The 16,828-nt window shown below is 41.4% G+C and overlaps 1 protein-coding gene across 3 annotated transcripts in view; it reads right to left on the bottom strand.

Annotated features, from left to right (window-relative positions):
* The window catches only part of LOC122542598 (cytoplasmic polyadenylation element-binding protein 1-like), a 115,659-nt gene that overhangs the window by 4,209 nt on the left and 94,622 nt on the right, over window positions 1-16,828 (bottom strand). For 2 of the 3 annotated variants that reach the window (XM_043680548.1, XM_043680550.1), the window contains exons 5-9: window positions 5,080-5,326; window positions 3,979-4,092; window positions 1,604-1,708; window positions 821-957; window positions 101-299 (exon numbers count right to left, since the gene is read on the bottom strand). In XM_043680548.1, coding sequence (XP_043536483.1) covers window positions 101-299; window positions 821-957; window positions 1,604-1,708; window positions 3,979-4,092; window positions 5,080-5,326 — 802 coding nt within the window. The remainder of the gene's footprint in view (window positions 1-100; window positions 300-820; window positions 958-1,603; window positions 1,709-3,978; window positions 4,093-5,079; window positions 5,327-16,828) is intronic. The other variant, XM_043680549.1, reaches the window with a different exon arrangement.

The raw sequence follows: 16,828 nt of genomic DNA, 5'->3' as shown, positions 1-16,828 counted from the left end.
GTTAGTTTTAGAAAAATGACTTAAATGAAGAGGTCAAATTACAACCAGGAACATCAGAGCATAAATATAAAGAATACTCAGCACAAAAAAAGGAGCATACCAATTGGATACTTGTGCTTGTCAGTATCAATACCAGCATACACTACTCCACCAAATAAGTCATTCATGATTGCTGCCAAAGCTTCTGCATTCAACATCCCATGTAGTGCTCCAACAAACACAGTTTTACTTGGGTCCAGTCGCTGGGATGGGCTACGGACAAAGTTGCTATCTGAAAGCACCCAAGGTATAACCTGTACCTAAAAACAAACAAATTATTTATGCATGGGTTAAAAAGGTGTTCCTCAACTGCAATCTCCTTATTACTAGAATGAGGCATTACTGCCAAAAGTCATCCTTAACTATTCAAAAGTATTAAAAAAGGTAGTACTAGAAGGACTCCATCTGAATATTGTACCATCTGAGAGTTGCTAACTAGCAACAGTGTAGGTAGAAGGCACGAGTGTTATTAGCTTGAAGAGAAGTGAGGAAGACTATTACAACTTAGTATCAGAACACTTCTCTCAAAATCAGGTGTTACCTGAACAGCAAAAACATAGCACTAGAATTTACAATTAACCCAAAATTAAGCTATTTACTTAGTATATACCTGCAAATTCAAAATCCACTTTACGATTTGGGTCAAACCCAATTTCACAAGTTTGATATTAAACTGGTTTCATACTAAAAGCAAGAGTCATTCATGGGATTGGAGGGAAAGTTAGTTAAATTTTTGAACAAAGCTTCTCAAAATAGAACAAATCTCTCAAAGGAGTAATACCTCTTTGCAACGCATCCTGCGACTTGACATCTTGAAATAATATTCACTTGCACCGTCAGTGCTCATAAGATCGTGTGTGCAGGACTGTAGTAACGCATGCACAGACTTCTCAGATTCAAAAACCAAGTAGACATAACCTAACAAAAAGCAACAATTGTATAAAAGTCAGTAATTTTTGCATCTTCGTGGTAAAACTGAAGGCAAGAGTGCACATTTCCATATCACCTTCAATAAAATGGCAGATGGATAAAATGGCCACAAAAGTTTGGCTTGCTATCAAAATCAGGTTGTGACATAAACAGATTGCACTTGTATGAAGCAATCCTATTCCACGAATATACAAGAGTTCTGAAATAGTTACAGCCAAATACAATCTAAGGTAGATTGAAGCTTTAAAGTAATGCTCAAATATTTTCATGCAAGCTAAACCGATGTTTTGAAAACTCCATTGTTATTTCAACTAGTAGGGAGCCAAACTGAAGAGTGCTAGAAATTACACATTAAATATCAATTGGTTGACATGGTCAAACCAGATTAGGTTAATCTCACTGACAGCATCTCTTGCTTAAATGGAGTGTACATTAAAAATGAAAAACACCAGCCTTTACCGTAAAGATAACTTGGTCATTAAAATCAGTGTAGTGTACACACCCTTACCAGCTATCCAAAGTGACTTGGTTATCAGCTGTAGCTGCATGCATACCAGTGCTCTGACCCTCAACCTTGGGTGAATGTGACAGTCAGAACAGGTAAAATGTCCTACCATGTCTCAGCTCTCATTACCTTTCGGCATATTACCTTTGGGTGGGCATCGAGGGTGCTTGCCATCCTTACCCGGCCATTCCACACTCAGTGAGCCAAATACCCTGAAAGTATTTATCAGTCCAACTAGGGAGGAAAGAAATAATATCAAATCACAAGGTAACTTGATCTGCCAAAATGCCCCAAGGAACCCATTTTGAACTTGAGCCATAAAGCAAAGCAACTCTTCAGGTACCCAAAGCAAAAAATATCAGAATACAAGTCTGTCCAAATACCAATACCAACTTCCAGCCGGAAAATAATATCCTCAGCTTTAAATTAAGAATGAAAACTTGGATTTAGCCCAAAGCAGCTACACAGAAAAAGTGGGTATTTTCATTTACAGTATGTGCAAGATGTGTCACTGGCCAAATTTTGCAGACAATTAGTGAAGTCTGTGCAGCTAACTGCCTAGGACAGTGAAAGTGCAGAATAAAATTACCCTTCTACCATTTCAGAATCAGTGACTGGAATATAGTTGAGATCTTTGCAAGGGAAACAAAGATTCATTAAACCTCAGTCTAATGTATACCATTGCCCAAAATATTTTAAGCAGTACTTATGGAGTTCAAAACGTTCATTAGAGACCATTGCACTAACAGTTACAATGTAAAAGAGTCTTTAGAAATATTACAAAATCTCTATCCAAGCACCTGTACGGCTCTAGGTCCTGGACTGAACCAGTAAGAGAATAAATGTTCGAAAGTTGATTTCAAAAGACGAACAGAGGGAAATCTACCCAGGTGGGTTGGGTCTTATGTCATTTGATCTTCAATAGCTAAGATCAAGATTGAAATTTTAGAGCAAGGAAACTACTAGAAGCTTTTGCAGGAAATAAAATTGGGTACACAACTTAAGAAAACAAAAACCATTAATTTCAAAATGCAGTGCTACTGAATTATGCCAACAACAGTAGAAAATCAGATTAGAAAATGAACCTCAATGTACTTTCAATGCCACCTCAGATTAAAGCATGTGGCCTTAATCCAATATAAAATTGCTTCAAAACAGACTTAAGAAATTTTAAAATCCTTGAACAAAGTTAAGGAAAATGTGGCATTAGCTAGTGACTAAAAACAAATTGGCCCACACAAAAATGGGAAAATTCCAAACACATAGCGGAGACAAAAGCAACATTTTACTGATTCATGTTTGCTGGTTTTAATGGGTTAAAAGGTTAAAAACTGTCAAATCAACTGAACATTGTTACATAGCCAGGTGCTGCTAAATAGCTATACCCTGATATTTCAGAGGAAACCATTTACACCACAGCAGGTTGATTTTAAAAAAGACCTTCAATTTGGATAACTTAAAATGATCTCCTTGAAGTACTCTCCCCACTGCATTACAGAAGGGGTGAAGCTAGGAGTCTTAAAAGTGTCTAAATCTCTAGTACTTTATCAAGTGTAGCCCAGGATGTGAGGGAAGCTACGGAAGAAACTGGGTTCCCTAGCAGATATAGGTTTCACCTCTAGGTAGAGGCCACTTTGGAGTACTGCGTACAATTCTGGTCACCGTTATTTAAGGTCATTTTCTCAAACCTTCTAGTCTTAAAAGAGATTGAATAGGCTGGGACTTCTACCCCCACCTTGGAGTGGGGAAGGTGGCAGGGTGACGTTATACAGGTTGTAAGATTACAAGGGGCACAGATAAAAGGTGAATAGCCAAGATCTTTTCCCCCCACAGTTGGGAACTCCAGAAGGCAGGAGTTAAAGAGATGGGAAAAATTTAAAAAGGACCCAAGGAGCAACTTTTTCATAGAGGGTCATGTGTATATGGAATGAGCTACCAGAAGCAGTGGTAGGAAACAAGCTGCAGATGCTAGAATCCAAGGTTGGCAAGCAGGAACCTGGAAGAACACAGCAAGCCAGGCAGCATCAAGTCGTGGAGAAAATGTTGTTTTGGGGGTGACCCTTCTTTGGTCCTGAAGAAGGAAACATTGACTTCACCTCCTGATGCTGGCTGGCTGCGTCCTTCCAGCTGGCCTACAGAGAAAGGTGTTAGAGGCTAGTACAATTACTACATGTAAAAGACATCTGGAGGAGTACATGGTAAGGTTTAAAGGGATATGGGCTAAACTCAGGTAAAATTAGACTAGTTCACTTAAGGAAACCTGATCATCATGGACAAGTTGGTCCCCAAAAAAAAAAAAATGGTCTGTTTCCATGCTGTATGACTACAAAAAAAAACAAATTAATCCTAGCTGTTGGCATATTTAATATATTACTGAGCCAACATGTTTGCAGATCCAAGGTTCTAATTTTATAGCAATCCCAATACTGTAATGCAAGAGTGATCAGCTACAATATCACCAGTTCTTCCTCCCAATTCAGCATTCTTGGCCAGGTGACATTTACCTTCAGTAATATCCCAGGGCACACCACCCAGGAACACTTTGCAGGAATATATCGGGTTCTTGTAATTCCGGGGTGGTAGCTGGCCCCTCCATGTAAATGTGGCTTCACTCATTGCTTTAAAAAAAGAAAGAAAAGTGAATATTTACCAACATTAAGCTTCGTAGCTATGCTTGAAAGACAAGACTTTACCAATTGGTATTTGTAGTCAAACTGATTAAAGGTCTGAACCCATGTATAAATATGGCATTTGTCCTTCTTCCAACTGTAAAAATAAATTAATGCAAGGGTCAAACTTTCATTTCTCTTGCTCTTAAGAGATGTCAAGTCCAATTATCTGGTAGCAAAACACTATTCTGGTGCAGAAATTTGTAGTTAAATATCACTGGTGAACAATAGAGGCAGCTAGCAACAAGCCATCAGGAAATAAGCAAAACACTTAGTGGGAGGTATCCTATTCATAAAGGAAATTGGATAATGCTTCAATTAACAACACACCAAACCTGGTGAATAACCTAAATCTAAAATTAATCTGTCTATTGTACTCATTTTTAAAAGCAACTTTTAAATAAGTCACTACATAGAATTTTAAACAGGACCTTGAAGCACAATTTGCACTCTGGCAAAAATCTTCGTAGGTCAAAAATGTTCAAATCAAAATTGCTGTGCAAAATATTTTCATGTTTATTAAAGAGGTGCTTGGCATGCTGTGGATCAATTGCATAATCCAGGATAGAACTTCATGAAAAAGTTCCATTTACAAATGCTTATCTTTATGGACTGTCCTAAAAAGGGGTATCCCAGTGCATCAGAAAATGAAGCATTTTCCCCATTCTGTTTGAAATTTGAGGAAGTCAGCATAAATGGATGAGAAAATAGCTCAAGCACAAGGCTCGGTGATTCCTGAAAGCTCCCATTTTGGCTTGCAGCTGAAATAAATCCAAATTCAATCTTTATTTACTTTGCAAATGGAAAAAGGGAGGGAAATACAACTAGGAAATGGCACCCCAGTGTCAATTTACACATACTGTTAAGGCAGTAAACAAAATGACTACCTAATCTTAGGTAGTAATATCTAGACAAACTTGGAATATACAATTTTACCTGCAGCTTGTCTATGTAGTCTGGCCTCCTTTTCAATGGAAAAAGGATCTTCTGGACCCTCTAAAAGATCCCAATTTGCCCATCCAGAATTTGCTGACCATCTTTTGAAAGGGTTAGGGCTCACAGGATTGGTCACAGAAGCCTGGTCTTGATCCAGTCGAGGGCTCATACCAATACGTTTTAGCGGATCCCTGCCCACTCCACCCATGGGCAAGAAGGAAATTGGAGGAGAAATGCGAAGACTTGACTAAAAAAATTACAGAAATATAACTGCCAAAAATTCAAGAGTCTAAAAAAATTCAATAGTTACTGAAGGCTTCACTTTAAGTCAAATACTATATTGTTGCAGCTAATGAAATTCTTAGTTTACTACCTTAAAATAAAAAACAGTTTTAAAATAAAAAGTCACAATATCCTATCAAAGCAGAAAAAGGTTGGAGTCAAATTCTTGGTTGTTACAAAACAATACCAGATCATCATCATCAATTAGAAAAGTGCAACAGCAGAGGGTATAGGCTGAGAAATAGTAAAATAATTAAGACTTTTGCAGTCTTGAATATTCACAGAAGAGATAACACCACTAATCTAATTCAAACTGCCACTTAGAAATGACAAAGTATTTACAAGAACACCAAAAGCTTAAATGAGTTTTGGAAAGGCAAATCCGGTCAGGGCTTATACACAATGGTAAGGTCCTGGGGAGTGTTGCTGAACAAGGAGACCTTGGAGTTCTAGCTCTTTGAAGGTGGAGTTGCAGGGTGGTAGGATGGTGAAGAATGCATTATATGTTTTCCTTTATTGGAAAGTACATAGAGTAAGGGGCTGGGACATTGGTTAGGGCACTTTTGGAAAATTGCATGCAATTCTGGTCACCTTCCTACCGCAAGGATGCTGTGAAACTTGGAAAGGTTCAGAAAAGATTTGAGGATGTTGCCAGGGTTGGAGGATTTGAACTACTGAGGGGTTGAATAGGCTGGGGCTGTTTTCCCTGGAACACTAGAGGCGGAGGTGTGACCTTAGAGGTTTATAAAATCATGAAGGGAATGCTTGGATAAATAGACAAGGTATTTTCCTTGGATTGGAGGTGCCCAGAACTACAGGGCATAGGTTATAGAGTTAGAGATGTACAGCATGGAAACAGGCCCTTCGGTCCAACCAGTCCATGCCAACCAGATATCCAAACCCAATCTAGTCCCACCTGCCAGCACCCAGCCCATATCCCTCCAAACCCTTCCTATTCATATACCCATCCAAATGCTTTTTCAATGTTGCAATTGTACCAGCCTCCACCATATCCTCTGGCAGCTCATTCCATATACACATTACCCTCTGCGTGAAAAAGTTGCCCCTTAGGTCTCTTTTATATCTTTCCCCCCTCACCCTAAACCTATGCCCTCTCGTTCTGGACTCCCTGACCCCAGGAAAGACTTGGCCTATTTACCCTAGCCATGCCCCTCAGTTTTGTAAGCCTCTCGAAGGTCACCCTTCAGAAATATTCATTTTGGTATCTCTCCCACTTTCTGTAGCTCCGCCTTGCTGATCTTTGAGGGGCACTATTCCCTCCCTAGTTACCCTTTTGTCCTTAATACATTTGTAAAAACCCTTTGGAATCTCCTTAATTTTATCTGCCAAAGCTATGTCCCATTTTGCCTTCCTGATTTCCCTCTTAAGTATACTCCTACTTCCTTTATACTAAGGATTTAGGAGAAGGGATGGAGTGGGGGGGGGGGGGGAAGAAAGAGAAAGTTAAGGAACCTAAGGGGCAACTTTTTCATGCAAAAGACAGCATCTAAAAAAGGCATCTGGATAGGTATACAAATAGGAAGGGTTCATAGGGCTATGTACCAAGAGCTGGCAAATAGGACTAGATTAATTAATTTAGGATATCTGGGTCAGCATGAACAAGTTGGACTGAAGCATCTGCTTCCATTCTGTACATCTATGGATATGACTCATCTTAATCCATCAAGTATTTTAAGCCACAGAACCCTTTTATTTTCACAGCCCCAAAACACTTCAGTATCCTGTTAGATTAGGTCCCCAATTTCCCAAACATCTGTTCTAGGTAATTCCTAACGGTTTAATTCTGCCCCTAACCCACCAATCTCAGCCTTTTGGGGTAGTGTTGAGTATAAAGATCTACATGCAGATATTGCTTGTTCGGCCAGCATTTGCTGCTCATCCCTAGTTGCCCTTGAAGGTGGTGAGCTCCCTTGAACTACCGCAATCCAGTTAGAGACAGAGACAGACAACACTGAAACAGACCCTTTGGTCCAACCTAGTCAGGTAACCCAACCCAATCTAGTCCCACCTACCAGCACACGGCCCATATCCCTCCAAACCCTTCCTATTCATGTACCCATCCAAGTGCCTCTTAAATGTTGCAATTTACCAGCCTCCACCACATCCTCCGGCAATTCATTCCATACACACCACCCTCTGCATCAAAAAGTTGCCACTGAGGTCTCATCTTTTCCCGCTCACCCTAAACCTATGCCCTCTCTTTCTGGACTCCCCCAACCCAGGGAAAAAGACCTTGGGTATTTAGACTATCCATGCCCCTCACGATTTTAGGCCATTATAAAAAGGTCACACCTCAGTCTCCAACACTCCAAGGTAAATACCCTGGCCTGTTCAGCCTCTCCCTATAGCTCAAATCCTCCAACCCTGGCAACATCCTTGCAAATATCTTTTCTGAACCCTTTCAAGTTTCACAACATCTTTCTGATAGGAAGACCACCAAAATTGCACGCAACATTCCAAGTGGCCTTACCAATGTCCTGTACAGCCGCAATATGACCTCCCAACTCCTGTACTCAATACTCTGACCAATAAAGGAAAGCGTACCAAACACCTTCACTATCCTATCTACCTGCGACTCCACTTTCAAGGAGCTATGAACCTGCACTCCAAGGTCTTTGTTCAGCAACACTCCCTAGGAACTTACTATTAAGTATATAAGTCCTGCTAGGATTTGCTTTCCCAAAACACAACACCTCACATTTATCAAATTAAACTCCATCTGCCACTTTTCGGCCCATAGGCCCATCTGATCAACATCCCATTGTAATGAGGTAACCTTTGCTGTCCACTGCACCTCCAATTTTGATGTCATCTGCAACCTTACTAACTACCTCTTATGCTCACGTTCAAATCATTTACGTAAATGATGAACAGTAGTGGACCTAGCACCAATCCTTGTGAGACTCCACTGGTCACAGGCCTCCAGTCTGAAAAACAACCCTTAACCACCACCCTGTCTTCTCCCTTTGAGCCAGTTCTGCATCCAAATGGCTAGTTCTCTGTATTCCATTGAGATCTAATCTTGCTAACCAGTTTCCCATGGGCAACTTTTTCAGAGGGTGGTACGGGTATGGAATGAGCTGCCAGAGGAAGTGGTGGAGGCTGGTACAATTGCAACATTTAAGAGGCATTTGGATGGGTATATGAATATGAAGGGTTTGGAGAGATATGGGCCAGGTGCTGGAATGTGGGACTAGATTGGGTTGGGATATCTGGTCAGCATGGACAGGTTGGACTGAAGAGTCTGTTTCCATGCTGTATATCTAGGACTAAGTCAATATAGATCATGTACACTGCTCTACCCTCACCAATCCTGTTACTTCAAAAAACCCTCAAGTTTGAGAGAAATGATATCCCACACAAAGCCATTTAATTATCTCTAAATCAGTCCTTGATTTTCCAATTACAGGTACATCCTGTCCCTCAGGATTCCCTCCAACAACTTGCCCACCACTGACATCAGACTCACTGGTCTATACTCCCCTGGCTTGTCCTTACCACCTTTCTTAAAGGTGGCACCACGTTAGCCAACCTCCAGTCTTCCAGCATCTCACCTGTGACTATCAATGAAACCTACCTCAATCACTTCCCAGAGTTCTAGGGTACACACTAGCTCACAGCATAGTAATCCAGATATTACTTCGAGGATCTCTTTTAAACTTCTGCTGAACACTCTCCTTTCACAATCTTTTTCCTTCCAATGTGTATAATAGCCTCCTGATATAGATACACAATACCATTTGATTAGAAATTCCAGTATTTTGATACAATGATTCTGAAGGAGTGGTACTAGTTTTCCAAGTCAGGATAGCAAGTGACGGAGGGGAGCCAACAGTCTCTAGACCTCCTATTTACAGTCCTTGCCCTTCTAGATAAAAGGAAGCAATTGTCATTTTGGAAGATGCTGTGCAAGGATCCTTGGTGAGTTTCTCTCGTGTATTCTTAAATTCTGTGCATAGGGATACCCAGATCCCTCCGAATTCCAGAGTTCTGTAATCTCACCATTTAGATAGGCTTTTATTCTTCCTGTCAAAATATGAGCAGCACAGTGGTTAGCACTGCTGCCTCAGTGCCAGAGACCCAGGTTCAATTCCTGCCTCAGGCAACTGTGTGTGGAGTTTGCACATTCTCCCAGTGTCTGTGTGGGTTTCCACCAGGTGCTCCGGTTTCCTCCCACAGGCCAAAAATGGGCAGGTTAGGTGAATTGGCCATGCTAAATTGCATGTAGTGTTGGGTGAATGTAGGGGAATTGGTCTGGGTGGGTTGGCCTGAGGGTTGGTGTGGACTTGTTGGGCCGAAGGGCCTGTTCCTACACCAAGTAATCTAAATCTAATTTCCCCACATTATACTCCATTTGCCTATTTTTGCCCACTTCTAAACCATCTTCATAGACACCATCTTCAACTTTCCTACTCCAGTTTTAGTAGTATAACTTCAATTTCATTTAAAAGGATTTACACAAGTTGGAAACTGTAGTCATCACGCTGATTCCTGATCTTACCCACCTGAGAAAACCACTTATGGCTAGTTAACAGAAAGCAGTAGGCCATCTCCTGTCAGTACAACAGCCATCTGCTCATCTTGTTCTCACACCCTGTCCAATATCCCAAATCCTTTAAAATCCCACTATAATATCTCACCCAGAAGATCAAAACCTGAATGATCAGAATCGGCTATTCGGCCCATTGAGTCTACGCTGCTATTGGAGCATGGCTGAGGTTTCTCAACCCCATTCTAACCTACCGGTCTTTAATACACAGTGATCTGGCCTCCAACCTTCTGCAGCTATTATTCCACAAATTTACCACCCTGAAGAAATTCCACAACAATTTAAGGGTTAACCCTTCAGAGGCTATGCCCTCAGATCCTAGTCTCACGTTGGTGGAAATTAGTCCAGGTCCACCCTATCCAGATCTCTATTCTGTAGATTTTAATCAGATCCCCCTCACCCTAAACTTCAAGTTTGAGTGAGGAGTCCACAGCACACAGACCCTGTGAAGGGCTTTTGTTGGTTCAGGACTCTGTACTTGATCGAATATGCCAACAAGATATCCTAAATTAAGTCCACATCATTCTTGAAAGTCTCCTCTGGACCCCCTCCAAAGCCAGCACATTTAATATGGGGCCCAAAACTGCTCAACATTTCAAATACGGTCTGCCCAGAGCTTTATACAGCCTCAGCAGTACATGCCTACTCTTATTCTAGCCCACTCAAAAATACTGGCATTGCAGTTGCCATCTACTACCAATTGAACCTCGTAATAGATTATAGATGTCAGAGATAGGTTCTTTACTCAGCAGTTAAGAGCATGGCATGCCCTGCCTGGAACAGTGGACTTGCCAATAGTAAGTGCATTTAAATGGTTATTGGATAATCATATGGATAACAGAATAGCATAGTTTAGATGGGCTTTTGGTTTCACAGTTCAGCACAAGAGGGCCAAAAAGGTCTGTACTACACTAATGTTCTATGCTCTATGAACCTTTGAAAATTCTGAAACAGGACTCCCATGTCTCTGCACTTCAGACATCTGAAGCCTTTACCCATTTTGGAAATACAGGGTGACCCTTGTATTCATGAAAAAATCCCTTTGTGGGTTCAGTTACCTGTGGTTTACTGCAGGCCGAACTCGTTAAAGGGAACCTTCGAACCAGGGACCAGGAGGCTGCCAGGAAGGTATATTTTCCAATGAAACGAATGTGTTTGCTCCTCTCCACGGTCTCATTTCCGCAGTAGGGGCTGGACTATAACCCTGCAGGTACGGTGGTAGCTACTGCAGTTACACCTCTTAAACGCATTACCTCACTTTCTCCGTAAGTCTTTCTGCAGCCTCCCTACCTTAACACTACCTGTCTCTCCACTGGAGATCTGTAAACTTAATGCCTTCTGTTCTTTTGTCCAGAAAGTTAGCACATATTACAAGTAGCTGTCATCACCACACTGACCCCTGCACACTCTACTAGTTACCAGCTGCCCACCTGAAAAAAGTCCCCTTTGCCCCTAGTCTGCCTTCAGCCAGCCAATCCTCTATCGATGTCATACTTTGCTCCTAATACGATGGGCTCATCTTTCTCAGCCTCCTGCAGCACCTTGTCAAAACCCTTTTGAAAGCCCAGACTACAATGACTTTCTCTAATTTGCTTGTTAGATCAAAAAACCTCTACAGATTTGTAAAGCATGACCGCCCCTTGACAAAATTGTGCTGATTCAGCCCTATTTTACCATGCACATCCAAGTGGTCTGCTAGCTTATCCTTCATAATGGACTCAAAGTCTGACCTCCACTGTTCAGGTTAACTGACTTATTAATTTCTCATCTTCTGTCTCTCTCAAAACAGCGTTACATTAGTTATTGTCAGTCCTCCGACACTGAAAGATCACCAATGCCTCTACAAGTCTCCTCACCACTTCCTCAGAACTGTGGGGTTTAGTCCATCCAGTCTGACAATTTACCCCTAACATTTCAGCTTCCCCAGCACCTTCAGGTGATGACCACTACACTTTTGTCTCCTGACTCTCAGGAAGTTCTGGTACGCTACTGGTGCAGTGCATTCCACAAGACCACCGATACAGTATCTATTCAGTTCTTTTATTTGCTTCCCATTACTACTTTACCAACCTCAATGAACTGCTGGTCAATGTCCACTCTTACGTCACTTTTACAGTCTTTATATTAGCTAGCGATCCTTACTTATTGCTTTTAAAGATATGCTCTGCTGGTTTTTAAGAGACTTCCCAATCCTCACCATGCTCTTTGCTTTAATGCTGTCCTTAACTTCTTCAGCTGTTGCCTCATCCTCTACTTTGTAGGTTTGTTCTTCCTAGAAATGAACTTCTGCTGGGTAATTCACAAAACTCATGCCATTACTTCCTAATGGTTTCTTTTGCTATGTTTCCCTTTTAAAAATCAACTCTGGCCAGCTTCAAGTACAAAGATCAAAGGAAATTTACAGCCCAGGAACAGGCCCTTCAAACCAGTGACAATCCAAATCCACTGTCTCAACCTATCGCCAAATTCCTGAGGATCTGTATCCCTCTGCTTGCCACATACTCCTGCAACTATCCACAGTAAAGTGAATCTACTGTGCCTGCTTCTACTATCTCTACTGGCAATGTGCTCCAAACACCTACCACCCTGTGTGAAGTACTTGCCACATGTATCCCCCTTGAACTTTTCTCCTCTCACTTTGATGCATGACCTCTTTATCGAATCCCTCAACCTGGGAAAAAGCTTCTCTATCCACCCTCTATACCCTTCACGATTCTACAGACCTCAAATCAAGTCTCCCACGCCCCCCAATCTCCTTTTTATTAAGGAAAACAACCCTAACCTACTCAACCTCTCCAAACTAGCAACATCCTTGTAAACCTTCTCAGCATCCACATCCTTTTGGTAATGTGGCAACCAGAACTGTACACAATATTCTAAATGCAGCCAACCTAAAGTCTTTAAAATTTTAATGTGACCTTCCAGCTCTTATATGCAACGCCCTGTCCGATGAAGGCATATGCCTTCATAACCATTCTGTCCACCTGTTCAACCACCTGCAGGGTACAATAGACCTGAACTCCCAGATTTCTCTGCTCAATTTTTCCCCAAGTATAGTTCACTCTAGAATGAGACCTTCTGAACTGCATCACCTCACATTTGCCTGGATTGAACTCCATCTGCCACTCCTTTGCCCAACTCTCCAGACTATATTCTCTGGTATGCTTTGACAGTCCCCTATGCTTTCTGCTACACCAATCTTCATGTCATCTGCAAAGTTACTGATCAGACTATCAATGCCCTCTTCCACATCATTTATGGTGTATCACAAACAACAGTGGCTCCAGCACTGATCCCTGTGGAACACCACTGATCACCGTTCTCCATCGAGAAACTCCATTCAACTACTATCTCCTGTTGCTCCACTAGTTCTTTATCCACCTAGCTGGAACACCCTGCACACCATATGACTTCACTTTCTCCATTAGTTTACCATGGGGAACCTTATCAAACATCTTACTAAAGTCCATGTACATGATATCTACAGCCCTTCCTTCATCTATCAATCTGGTCATTTCCTCAAAAGAAGTCTATTAAAGGCACAATCTTCCCTGCACAAAACTATGTTGCCTATTACTGATAAGCCCATTCTTTTCAAAATGTAAATAGATTCTATCCCTCAGTACCTTCTCCAGCAACTTTCCCACCACCAATGTCAGGCTTACTGGTCTGTAGTGACCTGCAACATCCCTTCTACCCTTGTCCAGTCCTCCAGCACTTCACCTGTGTTTAAGGATGCTCCAAAGATAACTGTCACATTCTCCCTCATGTCTGTCATTTTCAATTGTAATACCTCCATCGGATGCAATCTACTGCCTCTAAAACTGCAGGGTGAATTCCATCATATTATGGCCACTACTCCCTAGATTGTTCCTGCATCCTAAAGTTCTAGAAAGAAATCTGCCTCATTATTCAAAATCCATACCTGCCTGTTACCTAGAAGGCTTCATCACAACCTGCTCAAAATCCACAAATTCCTTTTCTTGGGATCCACTACCAATCTTAATCTTTGTCTACTGGCATACTCAAGTCCCATGGTTATTCTGAGCATTTCTTAATTTATTTTCTTGCCCATATCCTGATTTGTGCTAGAGGATTGTATGTAATTCACATTAGGAGGGGGCACCCTGCCTTGCAGCTCAACTCTACCCACACCATTCTATGCCTTCTAACCCCATCACTTACTGCTGCTAGGATTCTAAAATTTCTTCTTACTAAAAAGATGGGACCCCACCCCCTCTGCTTATCCTTGCAGTAAGGCATACATTCTTTGATATGCAGTTCTAGCCCAGATCCCCTTGCATCATACCCAGTTTCAAAAAAATGTGCTAAACTCATTTACCATTTGTACACTGACTCCAGTGCAACACCTGCAAATCTGTGCTATCGGCCCCTTCAGTTGACTTTGTAATTTAGAGGCAGTAGATTGCATCCGATGGAGGTATTACAATTGAAAATGACAGACATGAGGGAGAATGTGACAGATATCTTTGGAGCATCCTTAAACACAGGTGAAGTGCTGAAGGACTGGACAAGGGTAGAAGGGATGTTGCAGGTCACTACAGACCAGTAAGCCTGACATTGGAGATTCCTGAAGCTTTCCATTCTGTCCTATTCTCAGACATTAAAATGTACTTAGAGATTGTAAATGGGATTACAGAGGAACCACTGATCCAAATTTCAGATTATCCAGGCAAGATTGCAAGGTTCCATTGCTCAGCTAACAAGGTTATCTGGCTTTTGATTAACTGAACGAAATACTGCCTGCCCATATCCTTTGGATAATAGAAGTTCCTCAAAAACATATTCAGTTCAATTGTTTCATTGGAACACTTTGCGTGGAGTCTTTAGTCAGAGTCAGCTGTACAGCACAGATACAGATCCTTTGGTCTAACTCATCCACTCTAACCAGATGGCACTGGATTAATTTAGATTATTTGCCAGCATTTGACCCATATTCCTCTAAATCCTTCTTAATGAACCCATCCTGATGCCTTTTTGTTACAGTAATTGTACCAGGCTCCATTTCCTCTGGCAGCTCATGCCATACACAGACCACCCTCTGCGTGAAAAAGTTGCCCCATTCACCTTAATTTAAGCCCCTAGTTTTATACTCTTCTACCCTGGTGAAAAGATCCACGTCCATGATTTTATACACCTCTAAGGTCACCCCTCCACCTATCATTCCAGGGAAAACAGCTCCAGCCTATTCAATCTCTCTATAGCTCAAATCCTCCAATCCTGGCAACATCCTTGTAAGTCTTTCCTGAACCCTTTCAAGTTTCACAACATCCTTCCTATTTTGATTTTCTTTCCTTTGTAATTTCCAGTGGATTCACTATCATTTCCTGTCAGTCTACTCCCCTTCACACTTTTCTTTTACCTGAATGACCTCTGCCAAATTTATCCCTTGTCATCAGCATTTGGTTTGAAAGTCTGAGCTTCTCATCACAGGGCTTGCAAGAATATTGGTCCCAGCACATTTAATATGGAAAAAAAGCTGCTAAAAAAAGTACGATCCAGTAGTATGCACTAGCTACCTGAAGGAGCAGCACTCAAAGCTTGTACTTCAAACAAAAAAAATCTGTTGGCCAATGATCTGGTGATGAGCTTAAGAAAACTTGGGCCACCCCAGTCCAATATTTCTAGATTTGGAATCAATTTCCCCATGAACCAGCACTCACTCCCCACCCTCACTCGAACGATGCATTGCATTCACCCAAGATAAACTTAGAGTTTCAAAAGTTATTGGGTAACTAGAGATGGAGGCTCCTACCAGCCTTGCTAATTCATAGACACTTACCATATCAGATGACCCCCACCCCCAAGAGATGCCTCTGGGTACAAAGTCCAGGTATCTTAACCTCTGTTTCTGTATCTCTAGTTAGTCTCCCAGCTCAAACTGAGTCAAAGCAGCTCAAGTTTTAAACAATTACTGCAGGCAGTTTTCCACAGGTCAAACTGGTATCCAGGAGCATGACATGTGTCCTGCTATCCTTAATGTGCTCTAAACTTTCATTCACACAGGTACAAAAAAAAATTGAATTTATTAACCTAACTGCTGCATTTGGTCTTTCTTGGTTGCTTTGTGGATATTCACCAAACTAACTTCTCCTGTAGAAGAAATAACTCTTGGAGGGTGAAGTTAGAACAAAGGAAGCAACTTGCTCTTTCTCCCCCACTCCCTTAAATGAACTCTCCCCACCTGACAAAATATTAGCCAGCTTGGTGTAACTTGTACTGAAAATAAGTCTAGCAACCTAGCAAGAGAAATCTGGTTCAACTGCTTGTAAATACCCTGCTTTAGATAATGGATCTGAATTCAAAACTTTAGATTTCAGTTAAATTCCACTATAGACTAAAACTTTTGCATAAAGTAAATTCTCATCCACCAACTGGCAGCAGTAAATGAATAGTAAATTTTGGGACTTGAGATCACTTTAACCCCCCCCAAAAAGTTTTAACATGTTGCAATGCAATTTGGTTCAACAGGTGGCATTGGAAAAGCATGCAAGTAGCGAAAGTCTTACATTATCTAGCTTGGTTAGTCGAGAACAAAAACAAAATCACGCCACAGTGGACCAGATGACCTTGCTGCACTGTATTCAAATTCTATATGGTTAATCAACCTTATCCCGCATCATAGGTAAAGACTAACGTTAGCCAATTTTCTCAAGTTATCTTTCTAGACTGGGGATAATGGTGGGGGTGAAGAATTCCGTAGGGGTGCGTATGCGTGGAAGAGGAGGGTAACAGGAGAAAGAATACCTCCAAATAGGGCCAACCTACTCACCCACAATTCATCTCAAAATCCTGTAATTCTTTACTTGTTACAAACAGTTTGAAATCCATGTCAACATTTTATTTCCTTTTGAATTGTTTGTTGCAAGTTAACTA

Source organism: Chiloscyllium plagiosum, chromosome 40, assembly GCF_004010195.1.
Source record: "Chiloscyllium plagiosum isolate BGI_BamShark_2017 chromosome 40, ASM401019v2, whole genome shotgun sequence".
Classification (NCBI taxonomy): Eukaryota; Metazoa; Chordata; class Chondrichthyes; order Orectolobiformes; family Hemiscylliidae; genus Chiloscyllium; species Chiloscyllium plagiosum.
The sequence above is the reverse complement of the archived record's forward strand: the minus strand, read 5'-3'. Positions and strand labels throughout refer to the sequence as shown.